Source organism: Artibeus jamaicensis, unplaced genomic scaffold, assembly GCF_021234435.1.
Source record: "Artibeus jamaicensis isolate MK-2021 breed Jamaican fruit bat unplaced genomic scaffold, CSHL_Jam_final contig_387, whole genome shotgun sequence".
NCBI classification, from domain to species: domain Eukaryota; kingdom Metazoa; phylum Chordata; class Mammalia; order Chiroptera; family Phyllostomidae; genus Artibeus; species Artibeus jamaicensis.
In genome coordinates this window covers 16030657-16046387 of record NW_026521812.1, presented here as the reverse complement: position 1 = coordinate 16046387, position 15731 = coordinate 16030657, and the positions used below count along the sequence as shown (strand labels likewise).

The 15731-nt window shown below is 41.6% G+C and overlaps 1 protein-coding gene across 1 annotated transcript in view; it reads left to right on the top strand.

The window, feature by feature from the left end:
* DCBLD1 (discoidin, CUB and LCCL domain containing 1) overlaps positions 1-15731 on the top strand; it is a 63055-nt gene that overhangs the window by 33530 nt on the left and 13794 nt on the right. The window contains exons 3-6 of the mRNA XM_037158081.2: positions 1109-1243; positions 2518-2569; positions 6589-6661; positions 11003-11136. Of these exons, the coding sequence (XP_037013976.2) occupies positions 1109-1243; positions 2518-2569; positions 6589-6661; positions 11003-11136 (394 nt within the window). The remainder of the gene's footprint in view (positions 1-1108; positions 1244-2517; positions 2570-6588; positions 6662-11002; positions 11137-15731) is intronic.

Below are 15731 nucleotides of genomic sequence, written 5' to 3'. Positions count from 1 at the left end.
TAACAATTTACAAACTAACTTGTAACTTGAGTAGGCTTAGGAAGGTGGTTTTTTTTTTAGCTTCGAATCTAACTTTGTGCTTTGAAAATTCATTGAGCTCCCTATTGCTTTTCAAGCAACTTATTCTAGAAACAATATGTAATACTCTTAATTACATAATTTCTACTGTAGGATTTCAAAAGGCTTTAGAAATTATTCTGCTTTTTTATGAACTTTACAAATCAAAATAAATTATATGGGTTAACCAAAAGTGACTGTGAGAGAGAGATAAATCTATAAACTGCATGAGAATATATTTCCCATGCATTAAACATTCTTTTAATTCTGGAATCTCCTTTAAAAAAGGGAACTTGTCAGTTTCTTTGAGCAAATTTAAGAGGCCCCTAGAGTATATTTTTTGTGATGACATTTTCTTTACTACCTGTTTTAGTCAGTAACAAAATACCACAGACTGGATAGTTAAAAACAACAGGCATCTATTTTACACAGTCTGGAGGCTGGGAAGTCCAAGATCACGGTGCTGGCAGATCACTACAGTGGCTGGTTAGGGCCCACTTCCTGGTCCACAGTCTTCGCAGTGGTAAGGGGCAAGCAGGCTCTCTGGGGCCTCCCTATAAAGGCACTCATTTCAGGAGGCTCCACCCTCGCACCCTACGCCCCTCCCAAAGGGCCTGCCTCCTGATACTGTCACGTGGCGGCACTAGAATTCGGTGTATGCATTTGAGGGACACAAACGTTGAAACAGTACTTTAAGCAAAGTTAGAAGGCCCCTCAAATACCGCTTTTGTGATAACATTTTCTTCACTACCTAATATATTTGGACTTTGTTGGTCTTATTTTTACAAAACCCAAAACCTCTCTCTTGGCTAGTTCACAATTAACTAGTTCTAGCCTGTTACTTATCCAGAGTTAGCCACTTTCCCCACTGGCTTGTCCATATAATCAGGTTCACTGTCAGTCTCAGGATTAACCAAAATTCAAGTAGAGTGATGATTACAGTCTTATGTATGTGTTGTCTGGTATATTTGACCTTTAAGAGAAAAAAATGCCCTATACCAATTCCTTGTGCTAAATTTTAAAATGTGCCAAAAATGTGCTTTGTTTATAGGACCATATTGTGGAAGTATGAATGTTCCCAAAGTACTCTTGCTGAACTCAAGTGAAGTCACTGTTCACTTTGTGAGTGGATCCCACACTTCTGGGCGGGGCTTTTTGCTGACCTATGCCAGCAGTGACCATCCAGGTATAGCAGAAGAATCAACACAAATCTGTAAACCTTTGTCTGAGAATTCCTCTTGCTACTTGTCACTATCTCTAGGCATGATAACCTCACATACAGAATTAAGATGGGAAGGAAGGAAGGAATGCAATGCCTCTGTAAGTAGTTAGATCTGAACTGAATGCTTTTGTGGAACGTTAGATTGAGCCGCTGACCTATGTGGAAGAGAGTTGATCTCATTTTCCTAGTAACTTCGGGTGGACCACCCTTGGGGCTCTGGCTTGACCTTCTAAGGTCCAGCTATTCTCTGTAGTCCTTCACCCACCTGTTTCTTAGCACAGGACAAGCCTTTTATCCAGTTCCCACAACGCACACACACAGTGCACCAGCATGGTGGCATGTGAGTCTGAGCAGGATGTAGTCACTAGCAGAGTCCCCTAACCATGCAGATGGGCTCTGTCCAAGCCTCTTGTTCCCCAGAGGAATTACTGTGCAGTCTACTCTCTGTCTGCCTAGGCACAGAAGTGCCCAGAGTTTCTGCTTTCACTCCTGCCTGGCAGAAGTACTCTGGGAAGGGGGTACTGTTCATTTCCCACTCAGCCAGGGAAATCTCACCAGTCCCAACAGGCCCCAGCTCGGCCAGTGTTCACCATACGTTGCTCCCTAAGAACTATTGGAAAGATTAAGGAAAGAAAGAACTATCGCAGCAAGGGTGGAATATTTTGGAAACTATACTAGGTTGACGTAAATGTATCAAACTCTATGGTATCTTCGCATCTCCGTTGGTTCATGCCCAGACAGCATCCTCTTTTTAAGCCCTTGGTCCTTAATGATGGAAGGGAAAAGGCTTGTGTGCTCTTGGTAAACATGTGGTTCTTGGGTTGCTCTACTAGCTAAATTGTTAAATTACAATGTTCCTGAGCCTTCTCTATGAACCACTTTGGGCTTTAAAACTGTTTGCCTTCTGCCAAGGGAGGTCAGACACATGATCTTTGTAGGCATAGAGCGGAGAGTAACTACCCATGGTTGCTTTTTACATTGGAAATAGTTTCTGTTGTCGCTCACTGGACAACCCCCGAAACACCACTGTGGAGGGTGGAAAAGAGAAATGAAGGGAACTGTTGAATTCCGAGGGCATTATGCTCAGTTTTGATTGATTTTCAAACAGAAAAATGTACATAGCTAGATAATGAATAAATGCTTTTTAAAAATCGTCTTTTTTATTTTAAAAGAAATCTTTCAAGCACAAGTATCCTAACTTCCATTCAGCCTGCTAATTACAATTATCTTTACGACAGATTTAATCACGTGTTTGGAACGAGCTAACCATTACTCGAAGACGGAATACGGGTAAGTATAGGTGTCCTGGCCACACGCAGTCACGTGTTGTGAGCATGTTGTTTTCCTTCACATCCAACCAGATATTGTTTGAACTTAATTTTTTAAAAACACCATCTATGTTGTAACTCACAAGGGATGTTTGAAGTGGTTTCTTATGTAGAAGAGGTCAGCAAACTTCTTCTGTCAAGGGCCAGGTAGTAAATATTTTGGGTTTGGCAGGTCCCGCGGTCTCTTTTGCATCTGTTCATATAGTTTTTGTTGCCACTATAATGCAGAAGCTGCCATAGACTATACGTAAACAAATGAGCAGGATTGTGTTCTGATAACTTCGTTTACAAAAACAAGCAGCAGGATTTGGCCCTGCAGCTGCATTTGCTGCTCCCTGAGTCCTACCCTCATGCCCTCATGCCCTCATGCCCTCATGCCTAGCACATTTTTTACTGGGCCTGCCTTTGGGAGTGACTTTTGTTCATTCTTTGACTTTCAGAGGGCATTGTCTTTGTCTTTCCCACAAAATGGAAACCTACTGAGAACAGCAAATGAAAATTTGCATCCCAGCTTTAACTAGAAAGACTGCTTTATCTCTGTGATGTGCATTTCCTCATCTAAAGTAGAAGAGCCTAGAGCAGGATTTCTCAGTCTCGGCACCATTGGTATTTTGCGTTGGATGATTCTTTGCTGTGAAGAGCTGTTCTGTGCACTGTTGGGTGTTCAGCGGTAACCCTGGCTTCTAGCCTCTGTGTGCCAGTGTGATGACCCAGAATGTCTCCAGACATCGCCAGTATCTTCCTGTGGGCAAAACCCACAACCAGCTGAGAACCACTTGTCTAGAGATCATTGCTAACAACACTAACACCAGCTATAACTCCTTAGAGTGCTTTCTTAGTGCCAGGTGCTTAGTGTCTGGACGGAGCACATAAGCAACTCATGTGAGTGTTCCAACATGCCTGCAAGGCAGGTTCTGTCCTACCTCAAAAACAGGCACAAAGCAGTTAAGTATCGTAACTTGCCCAGTACTCCGCATTTAATAAGTGTGCCCAGCGTCAGGCTAAGGAGTCCGTGGTCCTAATCATCTCAGACATTCTAATAAATGAGATTTTTTTATATGCAAAATAAACTCTAGTGTTAAGTCTGCTTAGAGAAAAAGCAAAGTAAAAATGACTAGTAATTGAATAGAGCCTGTAAAATTGCCGTGCTTCCCATGTGGAGATATCCGCCAACATTCTCTAAGGTGTCTCCGCCCTGCCTGTACAGCGCCGGCGGGGACAGGGCCTCTGGGCATCAGGGACCATTCCCTGTCCCCTAACGAAAGGAATACACTGAGGCTGACGAGTGAGGTCCTGGTTCCAGATCGCAAAGCCAGTGACTTACATGCAACACCTGACTATTTAGTGAGGGGCGCTGGTGCAACAATAGCCGTCTGGCGTGAATGAATCAAAATCATGCCTATTTTTTGTCAGACTGGCAAAAAATGTGATATGTTGTTTTGATGTGCCGCAGAGGTTTAGTGATTAGTTTGTGTGTGTCATGAGATGAAAAGATTGAAAATCGTGGATTTAAACTGTGGCCCAGGCGTTCTGCAGTGTTTAGGGAAAGATGAGGTAGGATGACTAACACAGGTTTGTAGTCGCTCACTTACAACTGTGAAAGGCAGAAAGCCTGGGAAGTCAAAGCACTTTTACAACTCATTCGGTGGCAATACCTGATTGTGTATTGCCACCAAATAATGTGACCAAAAAAGTCTGAATTCTGAAATACATCAGGCTCTACGGGTTAGGATAAGGAATGGTAAACCCATAGCAGGATTCCCTGTTGTTTTCATCTCTTAATTCCTTGATTATTGTTCAGTCCTGGACTCCATTAGGTCAGTGGGAAAAAGAACTGTGAGTTATTTATTTGGGTAGTTTTGGTCATTAGATGTTGTTACTCATCTAATTTGCTAAGTCAGCAGGAGGGAACTGAGAGGAAATGAAGTCAAAACAACTATTTTGGAATATGTTTGGGCTGGTAGATTCTTTTTAAACAAACCAACTAAACACTGTTGCACTGTGGTGTGTATAGAAACAGCACTTGGCCTTCATCTTCAAAGTTGTCATTGTTCTTACAGCATTTTGACTTTCTTTTTGCTTGTTTTTCACAGCTGTATAGTTGTCATTCACAGCCTGTTGATATGTAGCCTCTTGGATGAACTCCAGATGAGGAAACTGAATTTAAGGGGGATTATGTGCCTATTCAGGGCCAACAACTAGCTAGGTCGTACCAGGGCACGGGTCACCCTGCCCTGGCCCCTACACCACACCGTATGCCATGAAATGTTTCTGGACAGTTTCTTTAAAAATAACTGTCAACTCCATGGTATCCTAATTTTAAAATACACCCTTTTTGGTCAGACTTGTGGAAAAGTTGTTGCTAAGGGCTGGGATGTAGAGGAAGTAGGGAGAGGTTGGTAAAAGGGTACAAACTTCCAGCTTCAAGAAGAACGAGCTCTGAGGATCTAAGTGTAACAGGATGACTAGAGCTGATACCAATGCACTGTGTGGTGGAAATTTGCTAGAAGAATTGACCTAAATGTTCTCAATACATACACATTATGTATTATGTATTAAAATACATGTATTTATAAATAAAAATATGTGAGATGGTGGATGTGTTATTTAGATGGCTGACATAAATTATCATGATGAATACTTTAAATGTGTCACAGTTTTGTCAGATGTACTTCAGTTAATCTAAAAAGTACATGCACCTTTTTTTCTGATCACAGAAGTAATTCATAACTAGTGCAGACCATCACTGTCCAATATTAGCCATGTGTAGTTATCAAACACCTGAACTGTACCCAGTTCAAACTGAGATGTGCTCTAAGTATAAAATGTACAGCAGATTTTTAAGACTTAGTACCAAAAAAAAAGGCTAAATATACTTCACTGATGATATTTCCTATTCATCACATGTGAAAATGATAAAACTTGAATATATTAGGTTAAATAGAATATATTATTAATATTAGTTTTTTGTTTCTACTTTTAAAAATATTTTATTTATTTATTTATTTTTTAGAGGGGGAAGGGAGGGAGGATGAGAGGCAGAGAAATATCAAATGTGTGGTTGCCTCTCGTGTGCCCCCCACTGGGGACCTACAACCCAGGCATGTGCCCTGATTGGGAATTGAACCAGCGACCCTTTGGTTCTCAAGCTGGGGCTCCATCCGCTGAGCCACATTATCCAGGAAGAAATTTATTTTAGACAGAGGGGAAGGGAATGAGAAAAAAAGGGAGAGAAACATCAAATCTGTGGTTGCCTCTGGCACGCCCCCTACTGGAGACCTGACCTGACCAGCAACCCGGGTGCGTGCCCTGACTGGGAATCAAACCAGCCACCCTTTGGTGGTGGTCAGGCTGGTGCTTAATCCACTGGGCCACACCAGCTAAGGCTCTTTCTACTTTTTAAAATGTGGTTACTAGAATATTTAGATTTACATATGTGGTTTTCAGTCTGTCTCTATTGGATTGTGCTAGTAGAGTGAACCAGGCATTACAGAGTTAAATACCACAGAAAGGGGAAGTTTCTCAAAATCCCATGAGGATCCAGAGATCTAATTAATTTCTTGTCTTCTTTTAGTTTGTAGAAGACATAAGTTGTTTTACACGTTTTAAATATATCTTTTTATATAAACAAGATCCTGCTAAGTATAGTGTTTAGAAATTTTGCTTTTCTTTACTTAAAATTATTTTTTGGACATGTTAGGATCAATTAAGGTGCATCAGGGAAGCTCATCATTTAAAAGGGTTTATAACAAATCCTTATATAAAACAAATACAGAAATTATTGTGTAAAACTTGCTTTAAGAGTAACATTTTAGATTAATCTGTGTTTTCATAAATTGGGTTTCTGGTTTGTCATCAAAGTTTTCTGTGCAGGAGAGAAAATGGTTTTAAGTATACTTTTAAATTGAAGTATCATTTAATAAAATATAAATTCTTTCTTTCTTTTTCTTTTTTCTTTTCTTTTCTTTTTTTTTTTTTTAGCAAATTCTGCCCAGCTGGTTGTAGAGACATAGCAGGAGACGTTTTTGGGAACGTGGTGGATGGCTATAGAGATGTAAGTGATCGAGGGTAATTTGATGTCAGGGAGGGAACTAAAAAGAGTGAGCGCTGTTGCTCTGCTTGAGTTCACTACGGAGTGAAGCCCAGTGAGATGTAGAACTCTGTGGTTAGTTGTTACACAGTTCTCTCTTTTCTAAGAATGAATGAAATAAATTAAGTATAAAAACCAAGGTTATTCATGCATTCATTTCTATTTTTAGCATTTCCCATTAAACATACTGTAAATGAAATGGTAAAATGAAAAAACTCTTTTTAACCCCTGAGAATAGAATTCTATCCAGTTATGATAAGAGACCATCTTTTTGTTATGGTCCATTTCTTTATTTTAACGCTCCATTTGGTTCATGTAATAATAGCCAAGGGCATGAACATGCACATCACAGAATAGTGACATTGTGTCTGGGACCAAAGGAGCCTTCTGCCCTGTTCTTAGTTATTCCCCTCCCTCTTTGCGCCCCAATTTTTATGTCTAATGAGATTTTCTGGGTTGTATACATTTTTCTCAAAGGAAAATAAATTCACAAAATGTCATTTTTGTAAAACATGGCTTGTCTCCAGATATACAATCTTTCATTTCTTACTATTTACAGATTACTGTCCTGGAAGTCTAAGATCTGATTTTTAAAATGTTACATTGCTGTTTAAAATAATTAGGTTTACAGGAATTTGCTTGAATTATTAGAAATGTGATGGCACTTTTTTCTAAGAGTTATTGGCATGTGTCTGCAAGCACTGGGAAAACATACATGTTCCAGAAGTTTGGTAATTCATCTCCAGCAGCGTGGAAAAAACCTGGCTTTAGTTTTTGCTTTTAGCACATCCTGATTCTGGAAGCAGTGGCCTTTGTTATTTTGGACTTTATTTCCTTTTTCATGTGTTGTCTTTATTTACAAGATTGACACAGGATATTCATTTGGCCTATAAATTATTTGAACCTTAAAATGGTTTATGCTACCTCAGTTTGAAGATATACTTGGAATAGGCTATTCCTAAATGACTTCAGGAAATTAACTAATGGAAATAAGAAAAGTATAGTTCCCCTTGAGCAAAAGAAAGTTTGTCTTGATTATTTCCTGTACCATGCAAGAAACGTAAGAATTGTGTATAATTAGAGAAAGAGCATCATTTTTCTTACTTAGTTGTTTATCTTGCCTCCTCTTGACAGCTTTCTTTCTCAGGGGAATGGGTTTGCTGGTAGGAGACCTAAGTACACGATGTGCAAGCAGTGAAAGTGGGCTTCCTGTTTGACTCACTTGCCGGTTTTACACCATTTGCTTTTAGAATGATTTTTCTGGAGGGAAAATTTGTATTTTGGAAACTAATCTCTTCAAAGAAGTCTGATCAGTGCCTTCTTAAAAATATGGGCATATTAGATATCTATTGCTATATAACATCACCACAAATGTAGAAACTTAGAACAATACATGTGGTCTCTCCCGTGTTCTGTGGGTGAGGAGTTTGGCCATGGCTCAGGTGAGTTCTCTGCTTCAGTGTCTAATGGGTGCACCCACGGTGCCAGCCAGGCCTGCAGTCTCATCTGAGCCTGGACTGGGGAAAGATTTTCTTCTAAGCTACCGTGGCGTTGGTGGCATTCAGTTACTTATGGAACGTCAGATGGAGGAGCTCAGTTTCTCCCAGGGTTTTGCTAGAGGCTGCCCGCAGCTCCTTGTTTTGTGGGCCTCCCCCACATCACTACTTGCTTCTTCAAAGCCAACCAGGGAGAGCTCTCTAACAAGGGAGTCTCCTAGCAAGACAGGCTACAATCTTATGTAATGTTAGCACGGGAGTGGCGTCCATCGCCTTTGCTATACTCTGTCAGTTAGCAGAAGGCCACAGCTCCTACCACACCCAAGGGGAGTACACACTAGGGGAATCCCAGGAGGCAGAGGTTCTGGGGATTGTTTTGGAGGCCGTCTTATGGTTCCTTTATTTTAGGAAATGTGTTCAGCAGTAGCAAGTCTTTTTCTGGAAGCATCTTTGCAAAACCAAAGCATATCCTGTAGGGCAGGATGACAGAACTTATCAAACAAGTTACCAGGGAAGCTATTGATAGGAAACAGGTGTCTCAGGGAAGACATATGTTGTCCTAAAAAGCAATTATGGAAAAGGAATTGATTCATTCTGTTTTGTTCAAATAGCAGAGCAAGGATCAGTGGGTGAAAGTTGCAGGGAGGCCAATTTCAGCTGCATCTGAGGAATCATTGAGCAGTGCACAATGGAATCAGATGTCTCAAGAAGCAGTGAGACTTCCAGCCTCTGAAACTGCCAGATGTAGTTATCACAACTATCTGTCAGAGATGCCAGTTTGCCTTACATTCCAGGGCTGAAAGAGATAAGCAGGTGTGCACACCCTATACTGGGTTCATAGGGTACCCTTCAGGATCACGATGTGACAGAGCATTTGAAAAAATGCCAGACCTCAGCGGTTTTCAACCTTTTTCATCTCATGGCACTTACTAAAATTCTGTAGAACACCAAAAACTGCATTGTATTTTTTGTCAAGCTGATCAAAAAATAGGTATAGTTTTGATTCATTCACACCAGATGGCTATTGTTGTTTTTTAATGTGACAAAACATTAAAAAAAAACATTTTTTCCCTTTTCTAAGGAAAAAGAGGTCAGTGTCCCTGACTAAACAGTCAGGTGTTGCAAGTTTTAAAATTCTTGCGGCTCACTAGTTGAAAATCGCTGCCGGATATGATCCAGTCCAGCCTTTCCATTGTGTGGCTGAACTGGGAAGCGGAACCCGAGCAGTGAAATGACTTGAGCACACCTGGTGGAGCCAGGCGCAGAGCCAGGATGATGAACTAAATGGCTGAGGTTAAATCCAGGACTTTTCCATTACAACTGGCTCCTCCACGCTGTGCCCTGAGCGTCTAAAGCAGTGATAAGAGATCTTTCTAAGAAAAGAAATGTTAGGGAAAGTAAAAATTCGAGCTGCCTATTTTGTTTAAAGAGCACTATGATTTCCTCTTTTTCTAATTTTTATGATTCTTTTCCAAAATCAAGAAGGGTAGTATCTGCATCTGTGTTTTAGTGTTCTCACATCCTCTGTCATAAAATCTTTCCCCTTGTTTTTTGGCTGACAACAGTTTTTGCCAAAATGATTCACTTTGCAAAATCTAATCTACTAGGTATTTGAGCTCTCTAAGTCCAAGATCATAAACATTCTCAATTTTATTGCAGCCATGTTAACTAGAAAATATGATTGATCTGGTTGGTCCTCCTACTATTGTAACCTAAATGTAAGTGAATTTTTACTGCTGAAATAAGGTGAACAGCCTGTCATTCACACAAGGAGGAACTCAGAAGTCCAGTTACTGAGATGCAATTTCATGAGCTGCTTTTCTCTTCTTGGCATTAGCCATCCTGGAGATGTGGAGCGTTGCTAAGCTTATTTTAAAAATGATGCTTCTCAGCATCTCAGTCCTGGGCTGACTGTCTAATCATGCTCCCACATAGGTCTGTGCTCATGGGGACCTAGGACCTGGGCAACGCTTTGAAAAGTTCCAGTCCCCCCTCCAGCCCCTTTCCAGCAGGCCAGTCTCAATCGCAGGGCCCTGCTACTCAGCCAGTCAGGTGCTCCTGTTTGGGTTGTCACACAAGACAGCAGCCTTTGAGTGTTTTGACATTACTAGTTTAGTTTTTTATACCTTCTTCAATCTCAAAATTAATCATGAAATAAACTGTGATGTACAAGGTTCACCTTCTCAAATGATCCTCAGTGTGTACATCTGGCAAACCAAATGTAAGAAACTGATCTTTTATCTATTTCTGCTGAACAGTTATCTATTTTTGCCACTCCAAAACTCAGTGGCTTAAAATAACAACCCTTTCATTTGCTGCTGAGTTTGTGGGTCAGCAGTCTGGGCGGTTCATTCTTCAGCTCCCTTTTGCCTCGCACTGCTCCTGCAGCTGTAGTCCTGTGGCAGGACACTGAGGGCCAGAGGTGGCCTCAGTGACTCGTGCAGAAGCACCAGACCAGCCGCAAGGCCAGTTCAGAGTCGGTGTGGGGGTAACTACACAGGGCATGGCCACCAGGGGGCGTTACTCACTGGGGGCATGGTACTGCTATGCATTACCTTCCTACCTACCTGGTGGGTAGGCTCCCAAGTTAGTCAGCATACGTATGGTGCCTCTGATGTCACTGAGACAGTTCTACCTAAATGCTTTTTTCGTCCCCCCACTTTACTTTTTATTTAAATGAATTATAGTTAAGCAATGTCATGGGTCAGTTAGGGATCCTGACTACAAGTTAAAACAAAATGGAAAACATGCACTCTATTTTAAAGGTGTTCGTGAGTAAGCTATGAGTGACAGTGTTGCCTTGTTTCAGAACTCTTTACTGTGCAAAGCGGCCACCCATGCAGGAATAATTGCAGATGAACTGGGAGGTCAGATCAGCGTGCTTCAGCGCAAAGGGATAAGTCGCTACAAAGGGATCCTGGCCAATGGCGTGCTTTCCAGGGAGTAAGTACTTTGCCTGTTGTTTTGAGTGGAAGGTAATGCGAAGGCATCATCGGCTCACAATTTTGAAAGAGCAGCAGACATGTGATTAAAAAAGGGTTTGTCAACTGAGAAGAATATGTGTGTTAGAGCAGAATTTATGGTGTCTGTGTGGAAGGTAAATGCAGCAATAAAAAAGCTCACTGGTTACTCTGACAAGTAAATTAAAATGGGACCCATCTGAAGTCCCAGGCAGAGGAGTATCTCTACTTGCTTCAGTGGAAGAGAACAAAAAACGTCTCCCTTCTTAGCTTTTCCAGTGTCAGTGATTTATTGGTCAATCTCCAACATTACTGAAGATACTGAAGGGAGACTATGGGACTGAAATAAATCGGTTCTGAACTACAGAACCCCCCAGAAGATTTCTAGAGACAATCTCTTACTGGTAAATAATAGTCAGGAAGCGAAGAAAGAGGACTTTTGTAAATGTTGTCACCTGCTCTCTTTGGTGTTATTCTCTGACCTTTTAGCTTCATAAGAAGTATGTCAGTTACTTTAAGTGTTTCAGCCTTCGCCTTTAAAGCTTTGGGGTTCCCTCTACTTCTGGAATGGAAACTGGAGCCCTAAGGATCAAATATAGGCCCGCCTGCGGTCCAGATGTCCACATGCGTAAACAGGCATGGTCCAGAGGGAGGCCCCCCGTGGAAGGGTGCCTAGTGGGGGAAAAGTACTCCTCTGGCCACTGTGTCTGTCTCCCTCCTTCACTCTCCGTCTGCCCCTGGAAATGTCTTCCCACTACTGCGACTTTGGTTTTTTTTTGATAGGTTGTCATGTGAAAGTGGTTCTGAGGATATAGCACAAAACAGAGGCTGTAGGCAGTTCGGGATCCCAAAGCAGGAAAAAGTAGGTGAGGACCTGTGTCTTCTCCCACTGGCTGGCTTGCGCATCACTCTGCTGGCCCCACCATTCAGCCCCAGCCCCTTCTTGCGTGCAGGAAGAACATGATCATATTTGACTGTTCCGTTCTCACAACGGATCGTGGACTATCTTATCTGGTAAAAAATCACAGCGTGGGGATAGGTGGGTTCCCAAGTTAGTATAAATACAGTGACTCTGAGGTCATTTTGAGGAAATTATACAATCATTTCTGTCTCTCGCTACCATTTTTTATTTGAATGTATTTAGTAATATTGTGGGTCAAATAGGGATTCCGAACACAAGTGATAATATCATTTTTATAATAATATATATTTTACGTTTCAAAGAGCCAGTTTATGAACTCATAAGTAAACTTTGGGATAAAAACTAATTTCTGGGTTTGGGGATGTTGGCTCAAGCTCACCAAGTTACCGCTCAACGCTATGAGCACGGTGTTTCCGAAGGCCAACACTCAGACTTTGGAATAAGCAAAGGTTTATGGATTGAGAAGGTGCCAACCTAGAGGATGGGAGACTTCATAATCTTCAAATCCACCTTAAGAAAGTACAGAGTTCAGGCTTCTTTTTTATGTCAGGGGAAGGGGAACTAGGAGGGCTGTGTTTTTAAATCATTGGGCAGAATTCCTCTAAGGATGAGCTTGTTTATAGGCAAGGCAAAGCAGGAACTTTTAGCTTGAAGGCCACGGAAACAAAGCAGGCTGAAACACCATGCAGTCAGAGACCAGGCATTTCACTCTTACAGCCGAAGAGGGGACGCAGTGACAGCCATCAGTGAGAAGTTTGCTAGGTCTCTTCATGAAGAAGGCAAGCCTTGAGTGTGATGGAAGTCAGGCCCCAGGCTTAGAGGGACATAGTGGTAGAGTCAAGACCTGGCAAGAGATGCCAGAGAGGAGTCGTGATGACCGTCAGCACACCGTGCTCACGCCCAGCTCCCCTCCAGCAGGGTGACTGGTGGGAGGCGGAGGAGAAAAGGCAGCACTCCTACTGGCAGTTCTGAGTTTGGGGGTGCGCTGGGAGTAACTGGAGAGGTTGTTTCAGTGCAGTCCTTCCCCAGGCATCGCAAGCAATGCAGTGTGTGACCCCCGAGAGCCAGTCATCACCAAGGACCGGGCCCACACACGCACGCTCGGCTGTGCGGGCTCACCGCTTTGTATTTGTGTCCTCCGCCTGCCTGGCCTTCCCATCTGCCTCCCCCTCTGGGTAGGATTTTTTGCAACAAGGGACCCTAAAGAGTTTTTTTATACTATCTGAACATTCATAGACAAAGCAGTTCTAAATTTATGCCAAAGGTAATATCTAAAAGCTTGCAAATGCCTTTAGAAACTAAAATCCTTACTCAGATAAACATTATATGTAAAATGAGGTCTGTCCAGAAAAAATCCAGCCATTGTTAATAAAATGAGAATGGTTTGGTGACATCGATAGAAACTGGCAGCCAAGGAAAGTGGACTGGAATGTGCACGTGTGAACAGTAAGGACTTCACTGTACTAGTCAGTGGGGCAGTAGATGCCATTGAGTGAGCGTGTGTACTGTGTGGCTGTCACCTTCAAAATGACTGAGCGAGTAGAGCAATGAATCTGTATCATATTTTGAGTTAAGCTTGAACGTTCCTTCATGGAAACTATGTGGATGATTCAGAAGGCCGCAGCTATGGGCAGCTTCAACACAACACACCAGCTCATGTGTCACGTCTCATGCAGAGTATTTTGGTGAAACATCAAATCGTCCAGGTGACTCAGCCCCCCTACAACCCAAACTTGGCACCCTGCAATTTCTGGCTTTTCCCAAAACTAAAATCACCTTTGAAAGGGAAGAGATTTCAGACCATTGATAAAAATCGGGAAAATATGATAGGACAGCTGATGGTGACTGGGAGAACTGTGTGAGGTCGCTGGGTGCCTACTTTGAAGGGACCTGAGGTGTCATTGTCCAATGTACAATGTTTCTTGTATCTTCTTCAATAAATGTCTCTATTTTTCATTACTACATGGTAGGATACCTTCTGGACAGACCTCATATATATTTATATGCATGTGTATACATACATGCATGTATGTACTATATATAAATGAAATTTTATATATGTATGATATATGGTCATGCATAAAGTGATTGCTTGGGCACCAAAGTTTTCAATGTTAGCTTGGCCCTGACTTTTGAGGATCTTTGTCTTTTTATGATTTTTTTGTTTTCTCTCTGTTGATGCTCAGGTGCTATTTCAGGAAGGTCTCAGGCTGTTGCCTCGGTTTGTTGGGTCCTACTACTTTCCAAATGAATGAAAAAGGGGCCTTTGGCTTTAAATCTGTGTTTTGGAACCTCTTGTCTGTATTTATATACATTTGAATACTTCTTTTGTAAATGTAGAATAGTAAAAAGATTAACTTGGATTTTATTTTCGTTTTAAAGAAAAATTAGTAAAACTATGGAATAATAGTAAATGTTATATTCTCAATAACTTCTGTGATATCAATTGAGCTTAATACATGTGAAGTTGCTTTGGATAATTTGAAATTAAACTTCAATGCAAAAAAAAGAAGAATATAGACATCTGAAGCATTGATAAATTAGGAAAATTTTGCTTCATGTTCCATACAGTTATTTGAATAAATTTTCCTATTTTTGTGTTGGCATGAATAGACAGAAGATCCAGAATTCTTTCAAGGTTCCTTCTTCCTTCCGGCTCCGTGATTTTGCACTGACTTTTTATACTGCGAGAGGAGGAAACCGTAGGCTAATACAGACTCTTTCAGTCATTAGGATTCCCAAATCTGCAGGGAGCAGTTGTTTTTATCTGTGTTGTTTTGCTGTGGGGGAACCAGTGTACATGCGGTCATTGAACTTCTGTTCCCATACGTGATTGTTTGGTGTTCAGGAAAAAATCCAGAAGGAAGCATTGCAGCTGAGGAAGAAGGAGTCCCTAAAGTAAACATCCAGGGTTCTTCTGGGGTTCATCCGGGGTCAGCTTTCTTCCTGGATCTGAGGAGACCAGAATGGAATCAGGAAGAGGCGCTGACTTCACACAGAGGATGGGGCTCAGACCACAGGCCGGGAAGGCTTTTCTTTCTGTTTACATCAGAGCCTTTTTGATAGCTTCTGGGGCCCTCTGGGAAGGCTGGCAGTTCCTGGAATCTGACTGAATTCATTCACCCTAATGTATGAAAGCCTCATCCCCAACCTCCCTAGGGCATTTTTTTGTTAAGAGGACACTTACTCACCTATAGAATTCTTTACATGGACGTATTCAATTAGTTCAACAGAGTGAAATGGAAAAAAACATATTTCCGCTGATAGTGGAAAAAAGCCAGGAAGGAGCTGTTAAACGCTGAGCCTTCCCTGACATCTTCTCTGTGTTGACTCCAGAGTTATCCTTCTTACCATAGCTTCTCTTTTCTACAACAACAAAAAATAAATATTTCAGTGTTTCCTGGCAGTGGGAACAAGTTTAGGCTCTTGGGGTTGCAGCAGTATTTTTCAGGTTTATTTGGGCCAAATTTCAAGTGAAATACTTAGTGCAGGAACATTAGAAATAATGGACAATTCAGTCAAAGAAAGGCTCTAAATAAATCTTAATAAAAATGTATTTGTTTTACTTATATTTTATTGATTATGCTATTACAGTTGTCCTGATTTTTCCCCTTTGCTCCCCTCCACGTAACACCCCACTCCCTCAGGCACCCCCC